A 27,687-nucleotide genomic window follows, 5' to 3' on the forward strand; every position below is an offset into this window, starting at 1 on the left:
TTGGGGCTGTCAACTCCATCCTTAATGTAGTGTTTTTGGCAACACCACTGCACCTAAACAGCATTGCATGAGCACTGGGGAAACAGCAACACCTCCAATTCAAGGGAACCAAACATAGCCTGAGTCCAACCTGTTTAACTAGTCAGATCAACCATCTTACTATGAAAAATGATGCTACAGAAAACCGACCATCAGAACAAGCATTACTATCAATGGAATTCAAGTAATCTACAAGCGAATGTTGCCAAACTATCATTTTACCATATCTCTCTCTCTCTCTCTCTCTCTCTCTCTCACACACACACACACACACACACACACACACACACACACACACACACACAACTAATCGAGAAATGCATGTGAGCACTAACATAGCACAAAACCGCATTTTAAAATATTAAGAGCTGAAGTTTCAAGCAGACAAAAAAAGCAGATGTGAACGAATAGAGCTCTGAATTGGCGTCCACTTCAAATAGTTCTGTTGCACATTACTAATGCTACATATGTATGCTATGACATGGGAAGTTCGAATTACCAACATTTCCCAAAAGAATTTCCAGAAGTGACAGGACAGAAAAAACAAGCACCTTTCAAGTCGCATAGAAAATTAGGAACTTATCAAACCCTGAGAACATACTACAAATAAATCTACAAAGGCCACAAGCAACTAGCATTCAAAGAATTCTGTCCTGAATATCTGTTAAAAAACTGGAAGCCAAAGATGTGAGCTTCTTTCCAGTCTCCCCTGCAATGTTCTTCAATGAAGCCATGTCTTGTGATGCCTGAAAATAGAAGAGTTACCATAAGGTGGCCAAATGAAAAGAGAACTGAAGGAAAAAAAGAAATAGAAAAGACATTGGATTTACGACTATATATATATATATCCAGAAGTTTTTGAAGCATTAACAAACTACTTTTCGGTTCAAGATATCAAGGTATACGATTTCTTTTGGCAAAGAATTGTTTCATCAACTATGTTCTGTTCACGCCAAGGCTCTGTTTGGGAGCTGGAGATGAGAGGGGAGACTGTATTTAATGAGGATTTAATAAATACGACCTACCCCTACAGGTGCTTGGGAACCCTGTTTTGGGAGAAGAGAATGGTGTTGGGAGTGGAGATGAGCCATTTTCAACTATATCCATACAAGGATGTTGACAACTCCAGCCTCATTCCCAATTTTCTTCTCCACCGCCATCACCCCTCTCATCTCCTCCCCAACATTGGCTCCCAAACAGAGCCTAAATGTCCGTCTCCAATTTAAAGGAAAAAAAGAATAAAAAACAAAGGAACAAACATGGCTTGTTAACCTTAGGATATACTAGGGGAACTCACGTGCAATGCACGTGCAGAAAATCCCAATGTTAAATTTGTTTTCATGGATGCCTTTTTTCTGTGAGAAAAGAAGAAAAAAAATGCTTGTCCTATTATACACATCTCTCAGCACCAAAACTAAAGTGACCAGATCGATTAGTTGGATGTGTTTTTTTTTTGAGAAGAAAAATCTCTTTTCTGTGAACAAGTGTCAAAACCATAGAACAAACAAGAGACAAAAATGCAGGACATAATTCCAAGCCTAGTAAAACAAAATCATCATATTTAGCACTTTAAAGATTCCCTTTTGTGTTTAACAAAGTTTCAGAAATCGATGGTATGTTAAGTGATTTTTGTAAAAGATCCATTAATACAAAAGTGCAAAACACAAAGTACATGCGTGCAATAAGGGATGCATGTTGTATTTTGGGTGGCTAAGTACCTTTTACCTTGAAAGATACTCACTTTCCTTGGTGGATCTTATTTTATTTGTTTTTTATCTTGAATCTCTAAAAAAAAAGGTCACTTTGGGTCTTTAAATCCATAATTATTTTCTAATAACTTAACCTCCTCCATCATTTCAGAATAAAAGGGGTAGTATAGAAAGCAGAAGGTGCTGACCCACCCTTTGGGTTCTATATGCTTTCACATGTCCACTTGAGAGAGAGAGAGAGAGAGAAAAGCGGGGTTGGCGGTGTTTTCAGCCAAGAACAAAGACAAGGGTTACAAAGAGAAGGGGTTGTCAAAGAAGGCCAATTTCATCTATCTATGGTGATATCTCAACAGGTTACTCTCATGCAAGATGAAAAAATCAGCACCTCTCTTCAAAAGAGAGGACCATGGTAAATTCCGTTCCAAGCCACCAAAACATGCAATTATAGAGCTCAATGAAGTAGACTCACGAAGAAACATAGTCCAGACATCTTTCAAAGCAATTGGATGAAGAGAGAGATACACCCACAAATCCGAAGATCCCCAAGATACACAACAGTCCTAAAATTCTCAATAAGGTTTGAAGAATACAAAGAGGTAGTGAAGGCAAGAGCATCAAGAGCAGGGAGTAGGAGGCAGCAGAGGTGCTTAGTTGATGGTAGTGAGCTCTTAAGGTTTCACTGCTCTACTTTTGCTTGTTCGCTTGGCTATAGAGGAAACTGCAGCCTTTTCAACCAGCAAATTTGCAGTGTTCGTCAGATTATAGGATATGGGTTCTCTTCAAAATTGGATGGGATTTGCACATATTGAAGCAGTGATAAGGCATACACATCCATGGCCGAAGATCTAAGGCAGAGTTCTCCTTCATGAATGTTGAAAGTGCTATTCTAATCTGCAGGGTGATGGTTGGTCGAATTGCGTACAATACAAAATCTAAAATGAAAAACAAAAGTGAAAAAAGGATTTCAAAATTAGCCATATCAATAGACCCATAAAGATACAAAGAACTATGAATCAACACAACCAAAATTATAAAAGAGCAATATCCAACTCGAAAAACCCTCGTGTGGAAGGATGTCAGGGGTGTCAGAAAAAAAAAACAGAAGACGTTATGCATGAGAGGACATGGGTGTGCCAGCCATTGATGAAACCATGTATGAGGCAGTAGAGTGGAGCACCCATAGGCTTCATGCCAGCTGACCATGTTAATATATATATATATATATATATATATATATATATATATATATATATATATTCATTTCTGTCTATGTAAACTGAAATACCCATCAGGGGTATTTCAGTAATTTCATAATGTAATAGGGATCAGCCTATAGAGCTCTCCCTTTCTTTCTTTCTTTATTTTTCTTTTTTTTTTGTATTTTTGTTTATGGCTGTTGGGACAGCCCAACTAGCTGTTGGGCTGCTCCCAACAGTCATAAATTTGACCGTTGGGGGGCTAGCCCAACAGCTAGTTGGGCTGCCCCCACTCTCCCTCTTGTTTGCTTATAAATAGGGGTGTTTCCCCTTGTATTCTTTAATGCTTTTATAAGCATTTCATGTGAAGAAATACACTTTATATTTTTTATGTTGTTCTCTTATGAGTTGCAACAGCTAGTTGGGCTGCCCCCACTCTCCCTCTTGTTTGCTTATAAATAGGGGTGTTTCCCCTTGTATTCTTTAATGCTTTTATAAGCATTTCATGTGAAGAAATACACTTTATATTTTTTATGTTGTTCTCTTATGAGTTGTCATTGTGCATCTCTTTTATGAGATTGTAATTGGTCTATTAGAGACCCTCTTGTGTTTGTGTACTTGTGTAGCCCTTTGTTGGCATTGTGATTGTAAAGGGCTCTTGTATTTGAAAAGCATCATGATCATGATCTTTGTGTGGTGGTGATTATCTTTTAGTCTTCCTCCTCAATGTGATTATCATCATGGGTGAAAGAGAATCCTCTTCTGTCATCTCTTACAAGATCAACGAAAACAACTACTTGATGTGGGCTACTGCCATGAAAACCCACACCAAGGGAAAAAAGCTATGGGGTCTCATTAGTGGAACCACTAATGAGCCCTAACTAAAGCTAACAAGAAAAGAAGACCAAATCAAAACTCTTTCCGAAGAAAAGGAGAAAGCTATGCAAGAATATCAAGAAAAAATGAAGGATTGGGAGGCTAATAATGATCAAATACTTTCATAGTTTACGAATACCATCAAGTTCAAAATCGCTACCAATATCATCAAATTCAAAAAAACATGTAATGCATGGGTATTCCTAAAGAGCACGTTCGTTCAAAAGGACATGGCTTGATTATATTATCTCCAAGATAAGGTACATACAAACAAACAAAGAAATAAAAGTGGAAGAGATTTTTATGGTCTCTTATCTCTTATTTGAAATGAATTGGCTATGCTAGAACTTAAGTGTCGGCAATTGAAATGAGGCAAGAACAAGTGGAAAGAGAGAATCTTTTTTCTTTCTTATATGGTCTTAGACCGGAATTCAAGCAAGTCAGGTCATCTCTACTTCATAGAACTTTCACCCCTTCTACAAGTGATGATGCTCTTGCCCAGGCGTGTCAAGAAGGAACTAGACTTGGATAGTATGAAGACCCAAAAACTATGTAAAAACATATAAACCTCCTCGCCTTGAAAAAAATACAATGAATGAGGACATAATGGAGAAGGATATAATGGAGGAGGATATAATGGTAGAGGAAGTAAGGTTACTAGCCATTTTTGTAAAGAACCGAGGCACATAAGGCCGGATTGTCTCAAACTCAAAAAGGTAGCCATGGTAAGTGAAGAACCTCCAAAACGTGAAAAAACAAGAAAAAAAGGCAACTTCAATGATTTGATGATTGCACAAATTGCGGAGGTAGTTTCACAAATCCTAAAAGTCATTCCCTATACATCCGATGCCACTGTCTCTTCCTCTTTTCCTCCGGGTATGTCCTCTGGGATTTTAGATTCAGGAGCCTCCTTTCATATGACATGTAATGAATCCTTATTATCCAATTGCACTAATTCATATTTTTCATGCGTAACAACCGTTGATGGAACTTCTTTAAATGTAAAAAGTATAGAAAATTTAAACAAAATTTCAAGTGATTCAAAAAGAATTTTTGTTCCAAATATTAGAGTTATTCCAAAACTTGATTTAAACCTTTTTTGGTCTCTTAAATTTGCGATTATGAGTGCAAAGTCTTTTTTTCATCTAAAGGTTGTTGAGAGAAGGATCTCCAGTCAAAAAAGCTGATTGGGCAAGGCCATAAAAGAAGAGAGCTTTATTATATGAATTTTTTATGTCTTTCTAAAGAATCTTGTTGTAACCATGCTAAAGAAGTTGATTTAGGTCTTTGGTATAAACGTCTAGGACACCCAAGTAAAACAAAACTATCTCGCTTTCCATTTTTGGAAAAATCTTGTAAGGAAAAAGGATTTGATATTGAAAAACCTAAGGAAGAATCCAAGTATGCCTTCTTGTTTGACTTATTGCCTAAGTAAAAAATTGAGAGTAATGATTGTGAAAATGATGTTAATGAAGTTATTAATAATACTGAACTAAGGGATGAATCTAGTGTTGGTGAAGAACCTACCCATGATCTTATGCATTGTTCTAGACGAAGAAATGGGGAGCATCCATGCGCACTTAAGAGATAAAGTCAACCGCTTGAAATAGAGGAACCTAGTTTTAGAAGATCCGAACGAATTTCTAGAATCCCAAGTAGGTTTGTTTCATATGAATCTTTTTCACCAAATTATAGAGCATGTCTTCTAGCTATTCATTCATATTATGAGCCATTCAACTATAAAGAAGCTAAAGACATCAAAGAATGGGTAGAGGCTATGAACTTATAATTAGTTGCCTTGGAAATCCAACATCTTCTCAAGGGCAAGAAGACAATAGGATGCAGGTGGGTTTTTAAAATTAAAACAAAGAGTGATGGGTCCCTATAAAAATACAAAGTTAGGTTGGTTGTAAAAGGAAATTCACAGGAACATGGTATAGATTATGAGGAGACCTTTGCCCTGGTATCTCATATGACCACCCTAAGGACTCTAGTTTTCGTAGCATCCATTAGGAATTGGCCTATATTTCAATTAGATATTAAGAATGCCTTTCTAAATGAAAATTTGATTGAAGAAATCTAAATAGATCCTTCCCCTGGTCTAAATATTGAAATAGGCAAGGTTCTTCGTCTATGTAAAGCTTTATATGAGCTTAAGCAAGCTCCTAAAGCATGATATAATCGGTTCAGTAGGACTATGTTAATTTTTTTATTTAAATCATGTTATACTGATGCTTTATAAGATCTACTGGTTTTGGAATTGTTATTTTGCTCCTATATGTTGATATGATCATCACTGAAAGTGATAAGAAGAGAGTTGAAAAAATTAAAATTATGCGCAATTTTTTTTCGATATGACTGACCTTGGTTTTTTGAGATACTTCTTAGGTATTGAAGTAGTGTATTCGCCAAGAAGATATATTTGATCCCAAATCTAGTTTGCAACTGATATTGTTGCACGCTCGGGCATCACAAATAAGAAATCTGCTACTACTCCTGAAGTGATTAATGCCAAAATGAGAGTTGAAAATGAAGTCTTATTGGATGATCCAACTCTTTATAGTCAGCGTATTGGATCATTTGATGTACTTGCCTATTACTAGACCGGATATTGCACATGTAGTGCATATTATAAGTCAATTTTAGCATGCGCCCACTTCGGTTCACATGAGTGTTGTGTTGAGAATAGTTTGATATATTAAAAACACTATATCTAAAGGGATTTTTTTATCCTCTTCCTCACTTTTAAATCTTATTGCACATCCTGATTCTACTGGGAAAAAGATCTTAACAATTGACACTCAACTACATGCTTTTGTGTATTTTTAGGCAAATCTCCTATATCCTGAGGTGCAAAAAGCAGCAAAAAGTGTCTTTGTCCTCTATGAAAGCTGAGTTTAGGGCGAAGACTACAACAACCGAGAACGTGTGGTTGCGGTCTTTACTTGTAGATATGGGAGTTGATGTTTCAGAACCTTCAAAGTTGTGTTGTGATATCAAGAGTGCCATATATATAGTCATAAACCATACATTTCATGAACAAACAAAGCACATCGAAATGGATTGTCACTACGTTTGGGAAGAACACTTGAAGGGGACGATTGATTTACCATATATTTCGTTCGAATTTCAGATTACTGACTTTTTTACCAAAGCCCTTCCTCTACCTTATTTTTTTTCACAAACTTTCAGTGATCTCACCGTAAGTTTAAGGGAGACTGTTAAAATATGTTTTATATATATATATATATATATATATATATATATATATATATATATATATATATATATATATATATAAACTGAAATACCCATCACGAGTATTTCAGTAATTTCATAATGCAATAGGGATCAGCCAATAGAGCTGTCCCTTTCTTCTTTTTTCTTTTCTTTATTTTTCTTTTTTTATATTTTTGTTTATGGCTGTTGGGACAGCCCAACTAGCTGTTGGGCTGCCCCTACTCTCCCTCTTGTTTGCTTATAAATAGGGGTGTTTCCCCTTGTATCCTTTAATGGTTTTATACGCATTTCATGTGAAGAAATACATTTTATATTTTTTATGTTGTTCTCTCATGAGTTGTGATTGTGCATTGCTTTTATGATATTGTAATTGGTTCATCAGAGACGTTCTTATGTTTGTGCACTTGTGTAACCCTTTGTTATCATTGTGATTCTGCACACCTTGTTTCATTACAGACCACAGTCACCACACCGACATTAAGGAAAGGGGCCATTGAACCTGCATGATGGCCGCGTGCAACAACTTCAACATCCTCACCAACTGCCTTTCACCCCACTCACTATACTGGAAATAGAAACCCACCACCACAGCTACCAGCAGGCCAAACAGCCAGTGGTGCGACTATGGTTCAATGAAAACAATTCAGGATTATGGGCATATAGGCAGCACATATACACCTCCATTGAAAACTTTTACATGTCATCAGCGATGTTTTTTGTGGCTCTTTGATGGCAAGGTTGGAGTTTGCAGTCCCCTTAATGTAGAGGAAGGCGGTGAGGACAGGGAAAGAAGGCGTTCTGGCTGAGGAAGAAGGGCGAGATCGAGAGGAACAGCGTCGAGGAGGAGTTGCAGAACAAGGCTCTGTGTGTTAGATGATGAAGAAGAAAAAGATCGGTGGGTGCATGGCTGCTTATTTGGAGGGGGGAGACAGACAGAGCGAGTTGGTGGGCAAAGAAATCAGATAAGGACCACTTATAGCTTTAGAGAGAGAGGCAGAGAAGAGAAAACAACCATGTACAAGATAAAACAACAAACAACAACAACAACTACGCCTTCATCCCAAAACAATTGGGGTCGACGATATGAACCAAAAAAGAAAATCATTTTGGGTCTTCCACGTGAATCATTCTCCTCCAATCATTTCTATCCAATGCCATGTCTTCGGTGAGGTTCAAAGCATTCATATCCTTTCCTATCATCTCCATCCATGTCTTCCTCGGCCTACCCCGACCTCTTTTAACTAATATATTTTCCCATTTCTCCATCCTTCTAACTGGAGCATCATTAGGCCTTCGCCGAATATGTCCAAACCACCGTAAACGATTCTCTCTCATCTTATTTTCAATGGGTGCAACGCCTACCTTCTTACGTATCTCCTCGTTTCGAATCTTATCTTTTATTGTATTTTCACACATCCATCTCAGCATACGCATCTCAGCTACATTCATTTTTTGAATATGATGTCTCTTGGCAGCCTAACATTCCGTACCATATAGTAAAGCGGGCCTAATAGTCGTCCTATAAAACTTTCCCTTCAACCGCAATGGCATTCTACGATCGCACAATACTCCAGTTGCACTTTTCCATTTCATCCACCCAACCTTTATCCTATGATTTACATCTCCATCAATTTCTCCATACTTTTGAATGATAGATCCCAAATATTTGAAACAATCATCCACCGGTATTTCTTGCTCACCAAGCTTCACTACACTCCCATCACTACTTCGTTGCTTACTAAACTGACATTCCATATATTCTGTCTTACTCTTACTCAACTTAAAACCTCTTGCTTCCAATGTCTATCTCCATAATTCTAACTTAGCATTAACCCCAGCCCTAGACTCATCAATCAAAACAATATCATACACCACGGCACATTTTCTTGAATTGATCTCGTAAGCTCATCCATCACTATAGCAAATAGGAAAGGGCTTAAAGCAGATCCTTGATGTAACCCAACTGTTATAGGAAAATTGGTTGTCACCGCTCCACAAGTGCGTACATTGGTTACTACTCCTTCGTACATATCTTTAATTATACTAATGTACTTGAGAGAAATACCCTTCTTCATCATTGTCCACCAGAGAACATCCCTAGGTACTCTATCGTATGCCTTCTCCAAATCAATAAAAACCATATGCAAATCTTTGTTCCTCTCTCTAAATCTATCAATAAGTTGTCTAAGAAGATGTATAGCTTCCATAGTTGATCTTCCAGGCATAAAACCAAATTGATTCTCCGATATCATGACAACCTTCCTTAACCTATACTCAATCACCCTCTCCCAAAGTTTCATATTATGACTCATGAGTTTTATACCACGATAGTTTGTGCAATCTTGTATATCACCCTTATTCTTATATAGAGGCACCAAAGTACAAGATAAAAGTGCAACAAAAAAGAACTGTGGCATGCCACCTGCCCTCCTCTCTCTCTCATGTATAGGATTAACACAGACAGAGAGAAATGTGGCATGATGACCATGCCATCTCTCTCTCTCTCTCTCTCTCTCTCTCTCTCTCTTCAACATGTCACCTCCACCTCACAATCGGCACATCCAAAAGTGGGAGGAAGGAGGAGCACACACACAAAAACAGGGTCTCCGCACATCAAAAAAATGGGTCCCACCGCTGGACCCATGGGTCTCTCTCAAACGTGTCACCCTCACCTCCATCCATTCAACCTTAACATTTGATACACTCTCTTCCCCCACACATGCCCTCACCTCAACTCTCAACGTGTTCAAGAGCCACTACACGCCAACAAAGGCGTCCTAAGGGGTCTCCTTCTCCCTTAGTAGTATTGGTAGAATAGAACAAACTCAAACAGACCGGTGAGCACAATAAATGAAGCATAAAAACTGTACTGATGCATTAAAAATAGAATGGCATAATAAGGCAGAAGCTCACTAAAATGAACCAAGATTAGAGAATCTGGGAATTTCATAGCAGCTTCCATGAATCATATAGGCTATTTCTAAAAAGGTACAAAGCTATGTCACACGGACTTGGCTAGGGAGGCGCCGCACCCGAGTCGACACCCCCCGACACGGGTGCGGCTTCGGACACGGTCCGGATTCGGTCAACGCAGAGTCGGACTCGGTCAACGAGTCGAGGCCGAGTCCGTCCTTGTTTTGGACTCGGTCAACGTTGATCGAGTCCAAAAATGTTCATTTCTAGGGTGAGAAAACTAAAAAAATGATTTTTTTATATTTTTTATTTAAAAAAAATATATAAAAAAAGGCTGTGTCACAGTGCACAGTGACTGCGCTGTGCACAGTGACTGTGTTGTATCTTTGCACTTTTTTTTAAAATATATATATATATATATATATATATATATATATATATATATATATATATATATAGCCGAGTCCCCGTGTCCAAAAATTTTAAAATCGCGCCGCACCCGTGTCGCACCCACACCCGCACCCATGTGACATAGGTACAAAGCAACATAGCACCATCATACAGATGGCATTTGGTGATCAAAGAGAATACAATGCTATTACAGAACACCCAAATGTAACAGGAAGCACCCAAATGTAACGATCATTTTGAGCAAACTATCAGAAATGAAAACACATCCTGCAAGTTAACTCTAACATTAGCCTACTAGTTTACTCATCTGGTAGGGGTGACCTGTGAATGTCACCAAGTTGGCGGGATGCCACATGTTCGAAACACACGGGTGGCATCCCTTGCCGTAAGATCGAAGCTGGGTATACGGCACGGGGTACCTCAAGGATTTTACCAACTGGAGGCCAGCTAATATGCAGTCGGTGATTGGAGATGTGGGGGGGTCCCTTGGATTATCCAAAAAAAAATGGAGTAAAATTTTTCAAAAGGAATTAAAAAGTACCTGAAAAGAGATACGGTTGATGAGATCACTTGCAGTTAAATCAAGCTGAGAATCATCATTACCATGGCCAAAAAGGTCAGCACTTGATATAGCCGTTGAACCCTACAATAGGACAGATGAATTGTGAGAGCAGGAAACCATAGCAGAAAACTTCCAAAGGTAGGCAACCACAAAGATCATCAACGGAACATGTGTCATTACATAATACAACAAACGAATTGAACCGTGACTAATAGATTTGCCAAAAAAGGAGAAAAACACACTGATGTTTGTGACAACTTTCAGTTAGCAATCTACTCAAATTGCTGCCAAGGAAAATACTCATCATAACTGAAACATACCGAGAATTTCTGCAGGGAGGACTGAGCCTCCATATCACGAGCGTTATTTTGATCACCGAAAAACTGAGCTGATGAAATAGACTTTGCATTAGAGAACTTCTGTCTAGCTTCATTTGTCTCCTGAATCTGCAGATCAATAAGCATATCAATAAGAACATAAATGACATTATTAACATTAGGGTACATCTTCTAGACAAAGTTCTTATTAAACAAAATATGAGTGGAATTTGTTGGTATTATTTCTATAAACAAAAAGATAAACCAGTTTATCTTACTTTCTTCCTTTTTTGTTTATCCTTTTGTAAAATCCTTTGCAACCTCCATAACACAACACCCCTGCTTAGGGTTAGCATGTTGGAGCTTTACAAGCTGGTAATTTCAGCAACAAAGCTGCTATGTAACTCAAGATTCTTTAACATAAGACTTTTAAAGTTATATATAGGGATTCTGAAATAGCAGTATGAAGCACGGTAAATGCATCACCCTTCAGCAATGTGAATGTTACTTAACATGATATGCAAGATGCCCAACTTTCATTAGGTAAAGCACCAAGGCTTATCCCTGAATAGATACCAGATAAAAGCTGTATTAGTATCTACAGCTGGTGATTTGTTGAATTGCTTATCCCATAATCCTATCTCTAAAAAGAAAACTGCTCAATACCAGAACAGACAATGTTTTTCTAATGATTTCTCTCAAAGAAAATTCCGATCTTGTAAAAACAAGGAAAATAAAACATAATCATTTCTTCTATTAGCAACATTACTTGAATCATTACATAATTAACTGCTACAGGGAATAAAAGGGGTCAAGCCAAATGCCACATTTATTTCTATAGACATCAGAAGGGGCTTAAATTCTTCATAAAAAAGAATCCTTCCTATGAAAAATAAAATTCAAACCCACAATAAAAATTATGAATATCTATGTCCTTGTGAGCTTGATATAATGTAAGCTTAGGGCACTGAAATAGCAGCCTCAATCATTTTCAACAGTCTTACGCATGACATTTTACATGAACAAGGTTAAAAATATTTCAGAAAACAGAAACTAACAGCTGAACTAACTAAAGAAGATCAAGATCCAAATAAAACAACCTGTCAAGCTACTGAATGCTCGAGAGGTAAAAAAAAAAGACCACCTCTGAAGACCAGAGTGACCAATAAAATTATCCTCCAGACAAGTACATAGATATGTCCATAAACATATTTTGGTGGACTATGTAACAAGGCCCAGCACTTTGAGAATAATACCTGCACTTTAGAGTAACTGGAAATTGCTTTCCTCTGACCTCCACCATCCATCCCATACTCCTCAAAGAAGCTTGTAGATTTAGGTGGTGCAACATGGCTGACAACTTGAGAGCCACTAGAGCTGTTATCAGAAAAACTCTCTACATACTCAAAACGAGAAGGAAAAGACATTCCCAATGCGGTTGAAGAATTAGCTGAGGAACTGACTGCAGGTGCCAGTTCTTCAGGTTTTTGATCATAGACACTTTCACTGGTCTGCATTGAAAGAATCATTTCGTAAGTAACAATTTGGAGGAAACAAACCATTTCATCTTCACAGATGATGAAGCTTCCCAAAGATTTGTAGTTCAGAACAATTTAGGGCCTAACTTTGGTATGCTCTATAGCACCATACCCTACAGTAAGAAATTATGATTGCAGGTATCATTTTGTCCATTACACCTTGACGGCATGTTCGGCATGGTTTGTTTGGTAAGAAACATGATTTGGGTCCATTGCTTTTTATGAAAAATTAGAAACATTTTTTGTGAAAAGGCTTTGGTGCATTGTGGCTGTCTTTTTTTATCCTTTTATGAACCTGTCTACACAAAAAAAATCTTAGTTTAATAAAGTTTTTGTGCATTGTGGCTGTTGTGTTTTGGATCCTTTTGAAGACCTGCCCACAAAAAAAAATCCACGTGCACTATGGAGATCATGTCTATATGGTAGACCTAAAACATTCAAGCCAAACATTATAAAATCAATGGGTTTACCAGAGAGTATGTTACCCTCAGAAGTACCAAAGTTAGGGCCAATAGTTTATTGATGGATCTTTCGCAACATCTTGAAATGGATATACCTTTGTAGTGAGTTTCCTAACACCAAGCCCTCCAGTTTTACTTCCTGTCTTCTTTGCACCAAGAGGCTTTTTTAAAGCGTACGAAGGAGCTTTAGGTGAAACAGGCTTTTCAGCTGCCTCATGCTTGTCAAACGAACTTTCCTTTACTGTATCCACAACCTTCACATCAGGAAGCCCATTAGTGTCATTTGCAGGCTGAGCAACAACAGGAGACCGAGGAGAATTCAACACATTGTCTTCTGCGAGGCTCTTGGCAACTTCTTTTGAGAGTAATTGGCTGTATAATTCAGCAGCTCTTGATGTGTATTTAGCCTCAATTTTACCTCCATCAGTCCATCCATGTTGTTTAAAGAAAACATGAGCGCGATTATTTCCTCCAAAGCTCATCATCTTCAACTGCTCTGGCGTCCATGCATCTAGATTTGTGGACCTGTTCAGCAAACAACAAAGCATTAGCCTTGGAGGTTCTCAGACAATATTTTTATACCATACAAAGGAAAAATCAACCATTTGAAAGTTTATATTTCACCTAGCCAAAATGCAAATTTAGGGCATGCAAGATGTGCAAAGGCAGAAGCATGGCTGAATTCAGAATCAACTCAGAAGACTTTGATTACTCAGGCTCATGTCATGCTCCATTAAAACAACGGTAAATCATGTCAACTTGGTGACATTATGCTCCTATGACATGGTATGGACTTGCACAGTTGAAGCTAATTTTCAATTCCCAGCAAGCTTGAGCCGAGAATTATCTGAAGCAAAGTCAAGCCTCAACTCTAAACTACAGGCGAATCATTGGAGCATAACATGCAAAAGTAGTTTAGCATCATGCAATAAAAAAACTCTAATTGAAAGAACTTTTCAAACCCTGCCTGCACAGTCAAAAAACAGCAAACTTACTGAAATTCATGCAGTTTCCTGATCAAATATAAATTTCATGCATCCACATCAATTTGCTTCCCTCGTAGGCAAAAGCTACAAAACCAATATGAAACACCAGAATATTCCATAGAATAGGCAATGTTTTTCCGTGGCTGTTTTGACAATTTGCCCAGTTAATTGAGAAGTCCTTGGACAGAGACTGAACTATGGCCAAGAAAAATGGAACTTACCAAAGAATACATAGTTTCAAAATATAAATCAGTTAAAACATCTTATGTTTCTACTATATCTTTCCAATAAGGAAGAAATGATAAAATTACCTGGAAAACCACTGTACTGGTTCATCTATAGTTTCTTGACAGAAGTTTGTAATATGCAATCCCACATAGAGCACCTCAGACATAGTTATCAATGCACAAATAAAGCAAACCACTCACAAGACGCAAGTGTGCTAATCACAGAATGAAGATATTGCTGATAGAGCATCCATTGACAGACGCAATTACTCCAAGTTAGTCTACTTGCTTGATTAGAGAAGGAGAATGAAGAAGAGAGTAAGAATTGTTAAAAGGTATATTGACATCGAGTTGATTACATGATGATCCTTATGGAAACAGTACCACTCTCCATCCACTTGGTGCATATGAAAACCTTTCTGCTCAAGTGGGCAAAAAGATTTTCATATGCACCAACTTGTCATGGACTAATTAAAAAACTCTGTCATGGTTGGACTTTGTGTGATACAGGGTGATGAAGTGGAAATGTTACTTCTTTTAATTTCATTCTATTTTATTTCACTTTTTTCTATGGAACTTTTACGTGTAAGAGTTGCACTTTCTTTAAGCAAACAAGAGGAACAAAAAGGACTGAGAAACTGAAGTGCAGGTCACAAGCAACAACTTGAAATGGTTCAGAAGAAAGCCAAAGAGGACAAGAATAATGCAACGGCTTTTTCCTGTTCAGCCTTTTGATGCAAGAGAGTTTTCAACAAAAGAACTATTTAACACAGGTTAAAAGTCCATGAAGCCAAAAGCAATACACAATTGAATGATAATATGAAAGATCAAAATGACCCTTGTGAGTGATATAAATGTCCACAATACCACCAACTGCTTGTTCTCAATACCAATCTATGTCGCATAGGTGAGGGTGAGGGTGAGGGTGCGGGTGCGGGTGCGGGTATGGGTGCGGATGCGGATGCGGATGCGGATGCGGATGCGGATGCGGATGCGGATGCGGATGCGGATGCGGATGCGGATGCGGATGCGGATGCGGATGCGGCACTTTAAAAAAACTTGGGTGCGGGGAGGGTATATATATATAATTTTTAACAGTTTTAAGTTAACATTACATGTATGTGTGTGCATTTATGTATTTATATATATATAATATAGATAAAAATGGACTTGATTAGGGTTAACTGAATCTACTTTTGCACAAGAATGGACTTCAGTGTGGTTGACTGACTTCACCTAACACAAAGGAAACTGTGCCCAAGTGTCGCACCCACCTGGGTGCGGGTGCGACGCGGGTGTGGTGCCCTGTTAGAAGAGTCTGTGCTACATATATACCAATGGATAATGACTAGCATCACAAAGGAAGTTGGAGCATCCAATGAAATTGCATGTAAGGATGATTGCAAGCTTGATTGGGTATGCTATCAAGTAAAAGCATGAAACAACTTGTACAAAAATTTCAGGCACACACATTTGACTTGAAGGAAACACCTAAAAGCAGCTCATAAAGATGTCAGATTATACAATCACCAGAAGAAAGTTAACAAGAACAATCCATGCCATAAAATGTCGCACCTGCTGAATAGAAGCAGAATGTTTTATCTATGGGAACAGTAGCCAAAAGAAGGCAGAAAGTTTGAATATTGCACATGAATGAAAATACAAACACAAAGGAACAAGCAGTTCTTCAGGATGAAACTCAAATTTGTTATGTTTGTCTGTGTTTGCAGTATTTTCACTGAATCATAAAAAAGTATATCAAAAGTTGAAAACCATAATTGATAATACATGCTTATCATGTATTTGAAAAGTGGAGCAGTAAAACTAAAACCCATGATTATCACGTTTACATACTTTAAGCCTTGACATACATGTAATGAAATGGTCACGTAAGCACGAGAAACCTTTAAAAGAGTGTCTATTGGAGGCACCTCAAGCACAACCCATAAAAGGGTAAAAATGGAAGAACACACTAAAATAATAAATATTTATTTCTTCATAAGAGATGCTTAAAAAGCATTGAGATATAAAGGAGGGGGTCACCCATATATATATATACAAGAGGAGAGTGAGGTGGGAAGAGCTCTTCGTAAGAGTCATTGGACTAGGTCCAACGGTTCTATTTGTAGCCGTTGGAGGACTACAAAAATGGTCAAGAGATCTTGACCAACTAGTTCAAAATGAACTAGAAAATAAAAAGAAAGAAGAAAAGAAAAGAAGAAAAAAATAACAGAAATAAAAAATATATTTATATATTATATTATTATTTTATTAATATATATCTATATATATATATATATATTATATATATGTGCCGTGGTGTATGTTGTTTGCTGATGATATTGTTTTGATTGATGAGTCTAGAGCTGGGGTTAATGCTAAGTTAGAATTATGGAGACAAACATTGGAAGCAAGAGGTTTTAAGTTGAGTAAGAGTAAGAAAGAATATATAGAATGTCGGTTTAGTAAGCAACGAAGTAGTGATGGGAGTGTAGTGAAGCTTGGTGAGCAAGAAATACCGGTGGATGATTGTTTCAAATATTTGGGATATCATTCAAAAGTATGGAGAAATTGATGGAGATGTAAATCATAGGATAAAGGTTGGGTGGATGAAATGAAAAAGTGCAACTGAAGTGTTGTGCGATCGTAAAATGCCATTGCGGTTGAAGGGAAAGTTTTATAGGACGACTATTAGGCCCACTTTACTATATGGTACGGAATGTTAGGCTGCCAAGAGACATCATATTCAAAAAATGAGTGTAGCTGAGATGCGTATGCTGAGATGGATGTGTGGAAATACAATAAAAGATAAGATTCGGAACGAAGAAATACGTAAGAAGGTAGGCGTTGCACCCATTGAAAATAAGACGAGAGAGAATCGTTTACAGTGGTTTGGACATATTCGGCGAAGGCCTAATGATGCTCCAGTTAGAAGGATGGAGAAATGGGAAAATATATTAGTTAAAAGAGGTCGGGGTAGGCCTATGAAGACATGGATGGAGATGATAGGAAAGGATATGAATGCTTTGAACCTCACCGAGGACATGGCATTGGATAAAAATGATTGGAGGAGAAGGATTCATGTGGAAGACCCAGAATGATTTTCTTTTTTGGTTCATATCGCCGACCCCAATTGTTTTGGGATGAAGGCGTAGTTGTTGTTGTTGTTGTTGTATATATATTATATATATGTATTACATGTTACATTTTAACACTCCCCCTCAAACTTACGGTACAATGAGCAAAAGTTTATTTAAGAGGAAGTGAAATCTGGGAGCATCGAGAGGTTTGGTGAAGAAGCCTGCTAATTGATACTCTGAAGTAGCATATGGCAGATCAATGGTCCCATGTAGATATTCCTCTCTGACATAGTGACAGTCCATCTCAATATGTTTGGTGCATTCATGAAATATTCTATTGCTTACAATATAAGATCATATTCTTGTTGTCACAGCACATTTGTGAAGCTTGTGTTGCTTCAGCTCTCATGTCAACAAGCAAACGTCTGAGCCAAACTACTTTCATGGTCGTGGTTGTCATGGCTCGATATTCAGCTTTAATGGATGAGAGAAAGACCTTCTGCTGCTTTTTGCACCGCCACAAAATTAATTATTCACCTAAGAAAACACAAAAACCAGTGGTTGAGTATCGATTATTGGGATCACCTCCTCAATCAGCATCAGTATAGGCAATTAAATCTAACGAAGAAGAATCTTGTCATCTGTAAGTCCAGACCTGAAAACAATATCAAAAGTAAATTTAGATTGAGATATCAAATACCCCCGAGGGGAATAAGCAACTTCAATTCCTAAAAAATATCTCAATAAACCTAAATCAGTCATTTCAAAATGAGTTTTAAGAAGCTTTTTAATGTTTTCAACTCCCTGTTTGTCTCCTCCGGTGATAATTATGTCATCTACACAGAGAAGAAGAAGAATAATTCTTGCATCAGAATTCTTAATAAACAAAGTAGTGTCAGTCAAACAAGATCGAAAACTAATATCAATCATAACATGACTAAATCTATCATACCAGGCTTTTGGTGCCTGTTTAAGACCATAAAAATCTTTTTCTAAACGAAAAGCTTTACCCTTAGGGATACTAATACCAGGTGGGGCTTTCATGTATACTTCTTCAACTAGATTTTCATTGAGAAAAGCATTTTTGACATCCATTTGAAATATGAACAATTTTTCTAATGGAGGCTAAAGTTATTAATGTTCTTACAATGGTCATACGAGCAACTAGGACAAAAGTTTCTTCATAATTTATGCCATACTCTTAGGCATACCAATTGGCCACTAATCGAGCTTTATACCTTTCAAGAATTCCATCACTTTTGGTTTTGACTTTGTAGACTCATCAACAGCCTATAGGTTTCTTACCTCGAGGAATATCTTGAATGGTCCAAGTGTTAGCCTTTTCTAATGCGTCTAATTATGTTTTCATGGCTTCTACCCATTCTATATGGTTTTTGGCTTGAGAATAGAATGACGATTCTACATATGATTATGTTAACGCAATAACTGCCCTGTATGCAGGTGAAAATGATTTGTATGACACAAATTTTTCAGGAGGTTTAGAAATTCTAGATGACCTTCTGGTTGGTACTTCAAAATATTTTTCTAATGCACATGGAAGATTTGACCCTCTACATCTTGAATATTGTAGACTAACGTCCCTATGTGTTTGCTCTTCAGTATCATCATCGTGTTCAACAACAATAGGACTTTGATCATTGGCAGTCACATTCAAGATCTCATTCAATGGATTTTGAAGTCAAATTTATTAAAAAAGAATATTCAGTGACTTGGGCTTTTCGAATTAAAAAAAAAACTTTCTTTTTCTAGGAAAGATACATTTCTTAATACATATAATTTTCTATTTTGAAAATCAAAACACCTATAGCCTTTTTTATTATCGGCATATCCTAAGAAGGCACAAGGAATCGCATGGAGAGAGAGTTTTTCATTCTTGTTGGTGAAAACAAAACACTTGCATCCAAAGACTCTTAATCTAGAATAATTAGGAGATAAGTTGACAAGTTTTTCAATTGGAGTTATGTTTTTCAAAGAAGAAGATGACATTCGATTAATAAGATAGGTAGCAGTTAGGGCAGCTTCCGCCCAAAACTCTTTTGGAACTTGATTTGCTATTAGTAAGGTGCTATTAGTTTTCATGATATATCGATGTTTACGTTCGGCTAGGACATTTTGTTGTGGTGTGTGTGGACAAGACCTTTGGTGTGTAATGCCATGTAAGTTGAGATAGTCTTTGAATTCTTTGGACATAAATTCTTTCCTTGAATCAGTACAAAAAATAAAAATATCATTTTGAAATTTATTTTTAACCATTTTATGAAATGTTTGAAAATGTGAAAAAACCTCATATTTGTCCTTAAGAAAGTAAATCCAAGTATGCCTAGAATAGTCATCTACAAAAATAACATAATATGCATATCCACCTTTTGAAATAACTGGTGCAGGACCCCAAACATCCGAATGTATTAATTCAAGTGGTTTAGAGGAAATAAAAGTTCTATCATGAAATGATAATCTTTTCATTTTGCCAAGGATATAGTCTTTACAAGTAAAACTTTCAGAATTATAAAATTTTTCTAAACTTAGAAAATGTTGGATTTTAGACATATGAGGATGACCAAGTCTTTTGTGCCATAAGTCCAACTCTAGTTTCTGAGCATTATAATAGAAAGCATTCTTAGGCAATTCTAAAAAATCCATGCAATAGAGTCCTCCTTCTCTATGACCTTTCCCAATCAACTTCCTTGACTGGCGATCCTGTACCGAACAACTATGAGAATAAAATAAGATATTACACCCATAATCAGATATTTGAGAAACAGATAAGAGATTTAAATTCAGTTTAGGAATATATCTAAATTCTGGGATAAAAAATTTCTTTGTTTTAAAAAGTTTTTCAAAATTTTCTATTCTTTCTATTTCAAGAGAAGTTTCATCAATTATGAAAACTTTTGACACACTTGAGTTACTTTTAAGACATTCGAATAAGCTATTGACATTTTGGGTCATATGAAAAAAAGCACCAGAATCAAGGAACCAAGGAAAGTTACCGGAATTAGAGAATGATGAAATAACTGCTCCAGTTGAGGCAGATGCTCCATTGAGAAGAGGTTGAAGAATTTCCATCAATTGAGCCATAGAAACCGGTGCATCTTGATCCTTTGATTATGATCGGACCGATGTAACCTTCTTTTCGTCTTTTCTCTTGACCTTAGGACATTTAGGCCTATAATGCCCTGGTTCATGACAATGATGACAAATGACTTTTCTTTTGTCAAAATCACCACCTTGTCTACCAAAGTGAGGAGGCCTATAAGTGCGCACATAGTTACCCGGTCTAGACACAGCTAGAACGAAGTCATCTTCAGTTTTTTGAGTATTCTTCTTAAGTCTGTTTCCCTCTATAGTTAGTTCCTCTGTAGTTTCAATGATAGAGGGAACTTTTCTACGATGTAGAAGAACCGATTTGGTCGACTCAAATTCCAGTCTTAATCCGTTTATAAATTGATAAAAATATTCCATATCGAGTTGCTTTTGGTGAAGCTCAATATTTTCAGAACAATGCCATTGTCTCAAGAAGAGTCAATTCTTCTCAAAATTCGAATAACTCATTGTAATATTCTATAATAGTTTTGTCCTTTTGAGTCATCATCCGGACTTTGTCTTGTAAATTGCACACATGTGCAATATATTTGAGGGAATACATATTTTTAAGATATTCCCAAGCTTTATCAACATGCTTAAATTTAGCAAAAGTATTTTTTTATGTCAACGCTATTAATTAGTCGTGACATAATTTTGGTGTGCCCTTTTCTCCGTTCTTTCCACTTTTTTCTTCTTTCCTTCCGTGAGAGGTAATTCTTTGTCATTCTCAACTTTTGTGAGAATTAGTTTTGGTTCCGAATTGGAATCATCAATTATACCCCACAACCCTTTTCCCCAAATGTGGTGCTTCATGATTGAAGCCCACGTTACATAGTTGGTGTCATTTAATTTCATGGGTATAATGGTGATCTTATCATTGTCATCAATCTTTTACAAGGGTGTGAAAAAGAAAGAATAGATGAGAGAAGAAAAAGAAGAGAGAGAAAAAGATAAGAGAATAGAAGAATGAGCACAATTACAAAATTTCGTAGCCAAGCTTCTTCCAAAGTCCTTTCCTTCTCTAAAACGATCCCTTGAGTCACGAACAAGAGGATAAAACACTCTTCGCAAGGAGAGCACGGAAAACGAGGCAAAAATCTTCAAGATCAAAAGTTCTTCAAGGCTCTGATACCATGTAATGAAATGGTGGTCTTCCACAAAAGCACGAAAAACCTTCAAAGAGTATCTATTGGAGACACCTCAAGCACAACCCATAAAAGAGTAAAAATGGAAGAACACACTAAAATAATAAATATTTATTTCTTCACAAGAGATGCTTAAAAAGCATTGAGATACAAAGGAGGGGGTCACCCATATATATACAAGAGGAAAGTGAGGTGGGAAGAGCTCTTAGAGAGCTCTTCGTAAGAGTCGTTGGAACTAGTCCAACAACTCTATTTGTAGCCGTTGGACTAGGTCCAACGACTATAAAAATGGTCAAGATCTAAGTCACACGGACTCGGCTAAAAGGTCGATGCACCCGCGTCGACACGTCCCGACACAGGTGCAGCTTTGAACACGGGGCGAACACGATCAACTAAGTGTCAGACTCAGTCAATGCACCGGGGCCGAGTCCGTCTACATTTTGGACTCGGTTAACTTTGACTGAGTATATTTTTGTCCATTTATTAAAATTAATTTTGGACTCGGTCAACTTTGACCAAGTCTATTTTTGTCCATTTATGATAAGTTTTGTTGTTATCACACTCACAAGCTTCTCTATGTATTATATTTTGGTAAGTTTGTGTTGTTACTTCAATAGAATTACTTTTTTATTTTTGCTTTAAAATTTACAATCTTATATATATATATATATATATATATATCCGTATCCCTGTGTCCAATTTTTTTTAAATTGCTCCGCACCCGTACCCTCACCCATGTGACATAGGTCAAGATCTAACTAGATCTTGACCAACTAGTTCAAAATGAACTGGAAAATAAAAAGAAAGAATAAAAGAAAAGAAGAAAAAAATAAAAGAAATAAAAAATATATTTATATATTATATTATTATTTTATTAATATATATTATATATGTATTACATGTTACATTTTAACAATGCATGCACAGTTTCCATAAAGTTAGAACCATAATGTTTTGCATTTTGTTAATTTAAAGAAAGGGAGTCCCCGCGGGTCATACAAAGCAGCTTACATCTTGGTTCACTTGTCTAAAGATATAGTTTAATATGACAAAAGTATAACTGAAAGGTCTAGTTTGAGCCCTAGGTTGAAAAATCATTCAAGTCAGGAATAAGTTTCCCACAAATTCTTGTAACAAAATTATACAAGAAGTTGTAACCAATGTTCTAATTATCGTATCAGAAGAGCTTGCGGTACTGTACTGTAAGATACAAAAAAAGCCCCATTTTAAAAATCACAAAAAGTCAGAAAATTGTAAAAAAATCATAGAATGAAATGCAAAAAGAAATCAAATTAAGTATTATGAAAAATTAAACATACAAATGTACTACTATAACATGCAAAATGATATTGTAACAAACTAACAACTATAACAAAAGGTTTACTATTAAAGAGTCACATCAGATAACAAACAAAAGAAAAAAGTTTTGAGTAAACAAACTATAACAATCACATAATTCAAAATTTAAATAAAATTTAAAATAACTATAAAAATTAAAAATATGACCACAAAGAGAAATAAAACACATCTAAGTAGTCAAACTACAATATTAAGTAAACTTAATTATGAAATAAATTAAGCATGAAAAAATATGTAACAAATATCAAATATAAAATCTGTAATTATGATGCTATAACAATGTATCAATTGCATATATCAAAAAAGCCCAAAATTAAACATTAAACAGTAAAAAAAAAAAAAAGTAACATGTCATTTCATTAGTAAGCATTAAAACAAAGAAGTTTCATAATGTCTTTCATTCATTAGTTTCACTAATTATAATAAGCACAAAAGTTTAATAATGTGTTATCTTCCATATTAATACTTCTTCTCTCTTGTCTTCACTAATCACAATAAGTCAAGAAGATATTTTTACTTTTTTGTTCCCATAGCTTATGAAATAAGTAAATAGAACTCTACCAAAGTATTATTCATGTAAAAAGTTGTCACTAAAAGTAAAAAAGAATCCAAAATAAATTACCTGAAAATTTTCAATAAAAAATGTGAAAAAATAGCCATGCCTTACGATACGGCATGTATCATATGATACGGTACAACACAGACCGATATACTGCATTTTCTGAGTCAAGGGAGTATATCGTATCGCATGGGCTAGCAGTACTATGATACACAGTATCATATTGTACAACACGATATGATATTTATAAGCTGACAATAACGTAAACTAGGGATATGCAATAGAAGAACACAATGGATGCACTTTGAAAATTTAATTTTCATATGGGATCATTTCCATTACTATCATAACATTTCCGTCATGTAATTATATGTATAAGTGGAAACATCCTAGCAGTTTCTCGCACGGTTGTAAGTATCGTATCGTTACCCATATCGGTCGGGTCCAAAGTAACACCGCATCGTATTGTAAATTTTTAATAAAATTTTTCCAAAAAATCAAGAAAAATCAGAAAAAATTAGCAAAGATTCTAAAAAATCATATCACATGAAACAATGATGAATTGCACAAAATACAACAATAAAATCACATATGAAGCATTTATGTCTATATGAGTTGCACAAGGCATCATCAAACATCAACTATCTCACAAGAACAATGCAAAATATTAAATATCTTCAATTAAGAACATGCCATAAGACTCAAAATTTCATATTACATAAACAAAAATATTATGGCAATAGTTGCACTTGATTTTCAATCGGTTTTCACTCATTACTTGAGTGCCCCATTGCCATGCCGGATCATCTTATGCCATCTTTGTTGAAGTGTGGAGCCCGATTTCTACCTTGATATAAATCTTTAATTTTTGCGGATCCAACTTCAAGGTAAGATGGCAGCGGGTTATAGGGGGGAAGCGCACCTCTCGAGGCCAAATTTGTTTGGAGAGTAGCTTTGTAATTTTTCTCATAATAAATATTTTTTACCTTAACCTGTTTTCTTGAGTGAAAAAATGATGAAAATGCATTTTTTACCTTAACCCATTTCTTTGGGGGAAAAAATAGTGGAAATGCACTTCTAATGACCTCTAGACAAATGGAGAAGTCGGCCCTTAAAAGATATTTAAAACCCAAAATAAAAATATATAATTTTTGGCCTTTTAAAATGCACAGAAGGTGTATCGTACAATACACCCTGTAGTGTATGATACGGCATGATACAGGAGTGTATCGTACGATACACACTCATATCGTGATACGGGTGTGTATCGTATTGCAAAACCCAAAAGTAACGATACATATCGTACCATATCATACGATACAATATGATACTTTAACACTGGTTTCTCGTACTGCAGAAAATTATTTCCATAATTATCAGGATTAACGGTGACCTCCGGACACGAAGTATCTCATAAAGAGTTAAAGCAAAAAATATTAATATCTCAAAAAGCATAACTGTTGATCAAATGGAAGACATGATAAACGTATAACAGAAAGTCCTTAATAGCATTAAAAAAGAAAGTCTCCATGGGGAGCAGGGTTCCTCTGGAAGCAAGAAGCACAAGAAGGGGAGCTGCTGCAAACTGTGGTCAGTTTCAGAGTTCACAAAGGTTCAAGACTATCAGGAAATAAACCACAAATTTATAAACAACGCAATGCAATGCACAAACAGCATTTAGCTAACATTAGTTACATTACTCCCATAATTGTCCTTTTGCTTCCAGGCCCTCAAATGTAACAAAAGTTTCCCATAAATCTATGTCACATGAACAAGCCCCAAAGGATAAGGGACATGCCATTTTTCTGCAGCTTCCCATGAGGAACAGTATATGAGGGGACACAACATGGGCATAAGTTGAAGTATCCATGTGGCATAGCCATAAATAGAAGTAAATGATATGGGCTTCCAGCATTGAGGAACAACAGTAAGTTGAAACTAATGTATTCCTTCATTTTATAGCTTGAAAAGCATAGTTGGAAAACTTGCTGATCCAACTAGGGACTTGGCTGAGTTGTATAGGTTCGGTCCTTAATTGAGTCAAAAAACTAAGTGACTCGGTTATGGACCAAACTTACCAAGTCAATATTTCGACTCAGCTGACTCAGCCAAGTTTTTTCATTAACTCAGTTGAGTCAGTCGAGTTTTATCATTGATTTGGCTGAGACTGTATTTTTTGATATTTTTAAAAGAATAACATAATAAATTAATATATTATATGTACATAGACATCAAGATGCAAATTGTGTGACTGCAGATTGATAATCGGTCACCAAGTGCAACATGTGTTTACAATATAAAATCTGGAATTTAGTAACTTAAATTAAAAATGACTTGAAACTCACATAATTATGTGAAAAGATCAGGTGCAATATGATTGCACAAATATTTGTGCATTAAGCATCTGATCACCCTCCATCTTGGGAACAGGCCCTGTCAGTTGTGGGGTCCAAGACCTGATGGAGGGCGACCAGGTGCTTATTGCACAAATATTTGTGCAATCGTATTGCACCCAATCCGGACTCCATCATTATGCACTTATGCTGGCATACCAGTTCGAAAAGGACCATTAAACCTACTCAACTAACTCAATCAACACTATCGTTTTCATTTTTCTTCACAAACACCATTGAATCCAGAAAGCAAGACGCAAACAAAATGCTATGCAATCAACCAGTAGAAGATTTAACAACAACAACAACAACAACAGCAATCATGAAGATAGTAACAGCAACAGCAGCAGCGGCAACAACAAAAAAATGAAAAAAGAACGAAATAAAAAAAATGCACAGGTCATTCTCGCATGCACAAGGTAAGGCAGAAGTAAGGAACAACAATGAAAAAGGAAAACGGCAAAAAAATAGACTGAAAACACATAGTTCTAATCAATTCCGGTTGCCTCAATGGAAAACCTCGAGCGACAAAACAACGACCAAAAACTCCATAACTCGAACAACGTAAAAATCTTCCCCTAAGCATCAAAACCTTTCGATTCGACGAACCCTGGAAATTCAAAACGCTCTTTCTCTATCACACACAGCAATCCATTCATCATCAACTCAACATCAGATCGGCAAAAAATGCACCGAAAAAACTAATAAATACGCAAAAAATGGTGCGACCATTCCACTTATCATCAATTCAAACACCTTAACCGAAAAAAAAGGCGAATTCACAAAAACGGGCAGTGAAACGATCAACAATCCACCAGCAGAACCAAAAAGAAAAAGAGAGAGAGAAAGAAAAGAGATCACCTGACGAAGCTGATGTGCACGCCGAGGCTCCGATGAATGGCCGAGCAATCGATGCAGAGGAAGATCCCGTACGTCACCGACGCCCAAGTCGGGTTCTTAGCGCTGCAATCGAAGCACATCTACGCCACAAACAGAGGGCCCCGATCGAGTTAGGGTTTCCGATCCAACGAATTCCTATCCAGATCTACGAATTCTTCTCTCTCCCCCGTCCCCCCCCCAAAAAAAACAAAAAAGCAAAAAAATGAGATCAAGAAGGGGAAGAAGAGGGGCACCTTGTTCTCCGACTTCGATCTGAGCTTGCGGAAGACGGCGTTCTTGTCGTTGAAGTTCTCCTTAGACGCCATGATCGCCGGAGAACGAGCGAGATCACGGCGAGGGAGAGAGAGAGAGGGGGGTGCGTTTTGGAGTTCCGCACTTTTTTCCTTCCTTTGATTCGGGAAACACGAAGGATTTCATTCTCGCCGTCCCGGAATTGGATCTTGAAAAGCAGCAGATCCGCTATTCGTTGAAATTACGTGATTACCTATCATTTTGGTTCTCGCATGAGAGAGTCGCTCGTTGTTGGTTTCGGGGTATTTTCGTCAACTAACTCCCTGTTATAAACTTATCTGCATCGCGATTGAAAGAAGATTAGAGCGCTGCGTTTTATTTAACGGGAAAAAGTTTGCTACTATCGATTGTCACATCTAACACCTTAGATGTGATCTACA

General features: G+C 36.7%; 1 protein-coding gene across 1 annotated transcript; it reads right to left on the reverse strand.

The window, feature by feature from the left end:
* Positions 1–440: 440 nt before the first annotated feature.
* On the reverse strand, positions 441–27,415 carry LOC149819141 (putative ADP-ribosylation factor GTPase-activating protein AGD9). Its single transcript, XM_089984132.1, has 7 exons — positions 27,250–27,415; positions 26,978–27,096; positions 13,358–13,787; positions 12,520–12,774; positions 11,267–11,392; positions 10,926–11,027; positions 441–785 (listed from the first exon to the last, which is right to left on the reverse strand). The coding sequence occupies exons 1-7, from the start codon at positions 27,319–27,321 to the stop codon at positions 678–680; spliced, it is 1,212 nt and encodes a 403-aa protein (XP_089840258.1). The 5' UTR covers positions 27,322–27,415; the 3' UTR covers positions 441–677.
* Positions 27,416–27,687: the final 272 nt, after the last annotated feature.

Source organism: Nuphar pumila, chromosome 13 (assembly GCF_984573655.1).
Source record: "Nuphar pumila chromosome 13, dmNupPumi1.hap1.1, whole genome shotgun sequence".
Classification (NCBI taxonomy): Eukaryota; Viridiplantae; Streptophyta; class Magnoliopsida; order Nymphaeales; family Nymphaeaceae; genus Nuphar; species Nuphar pumila.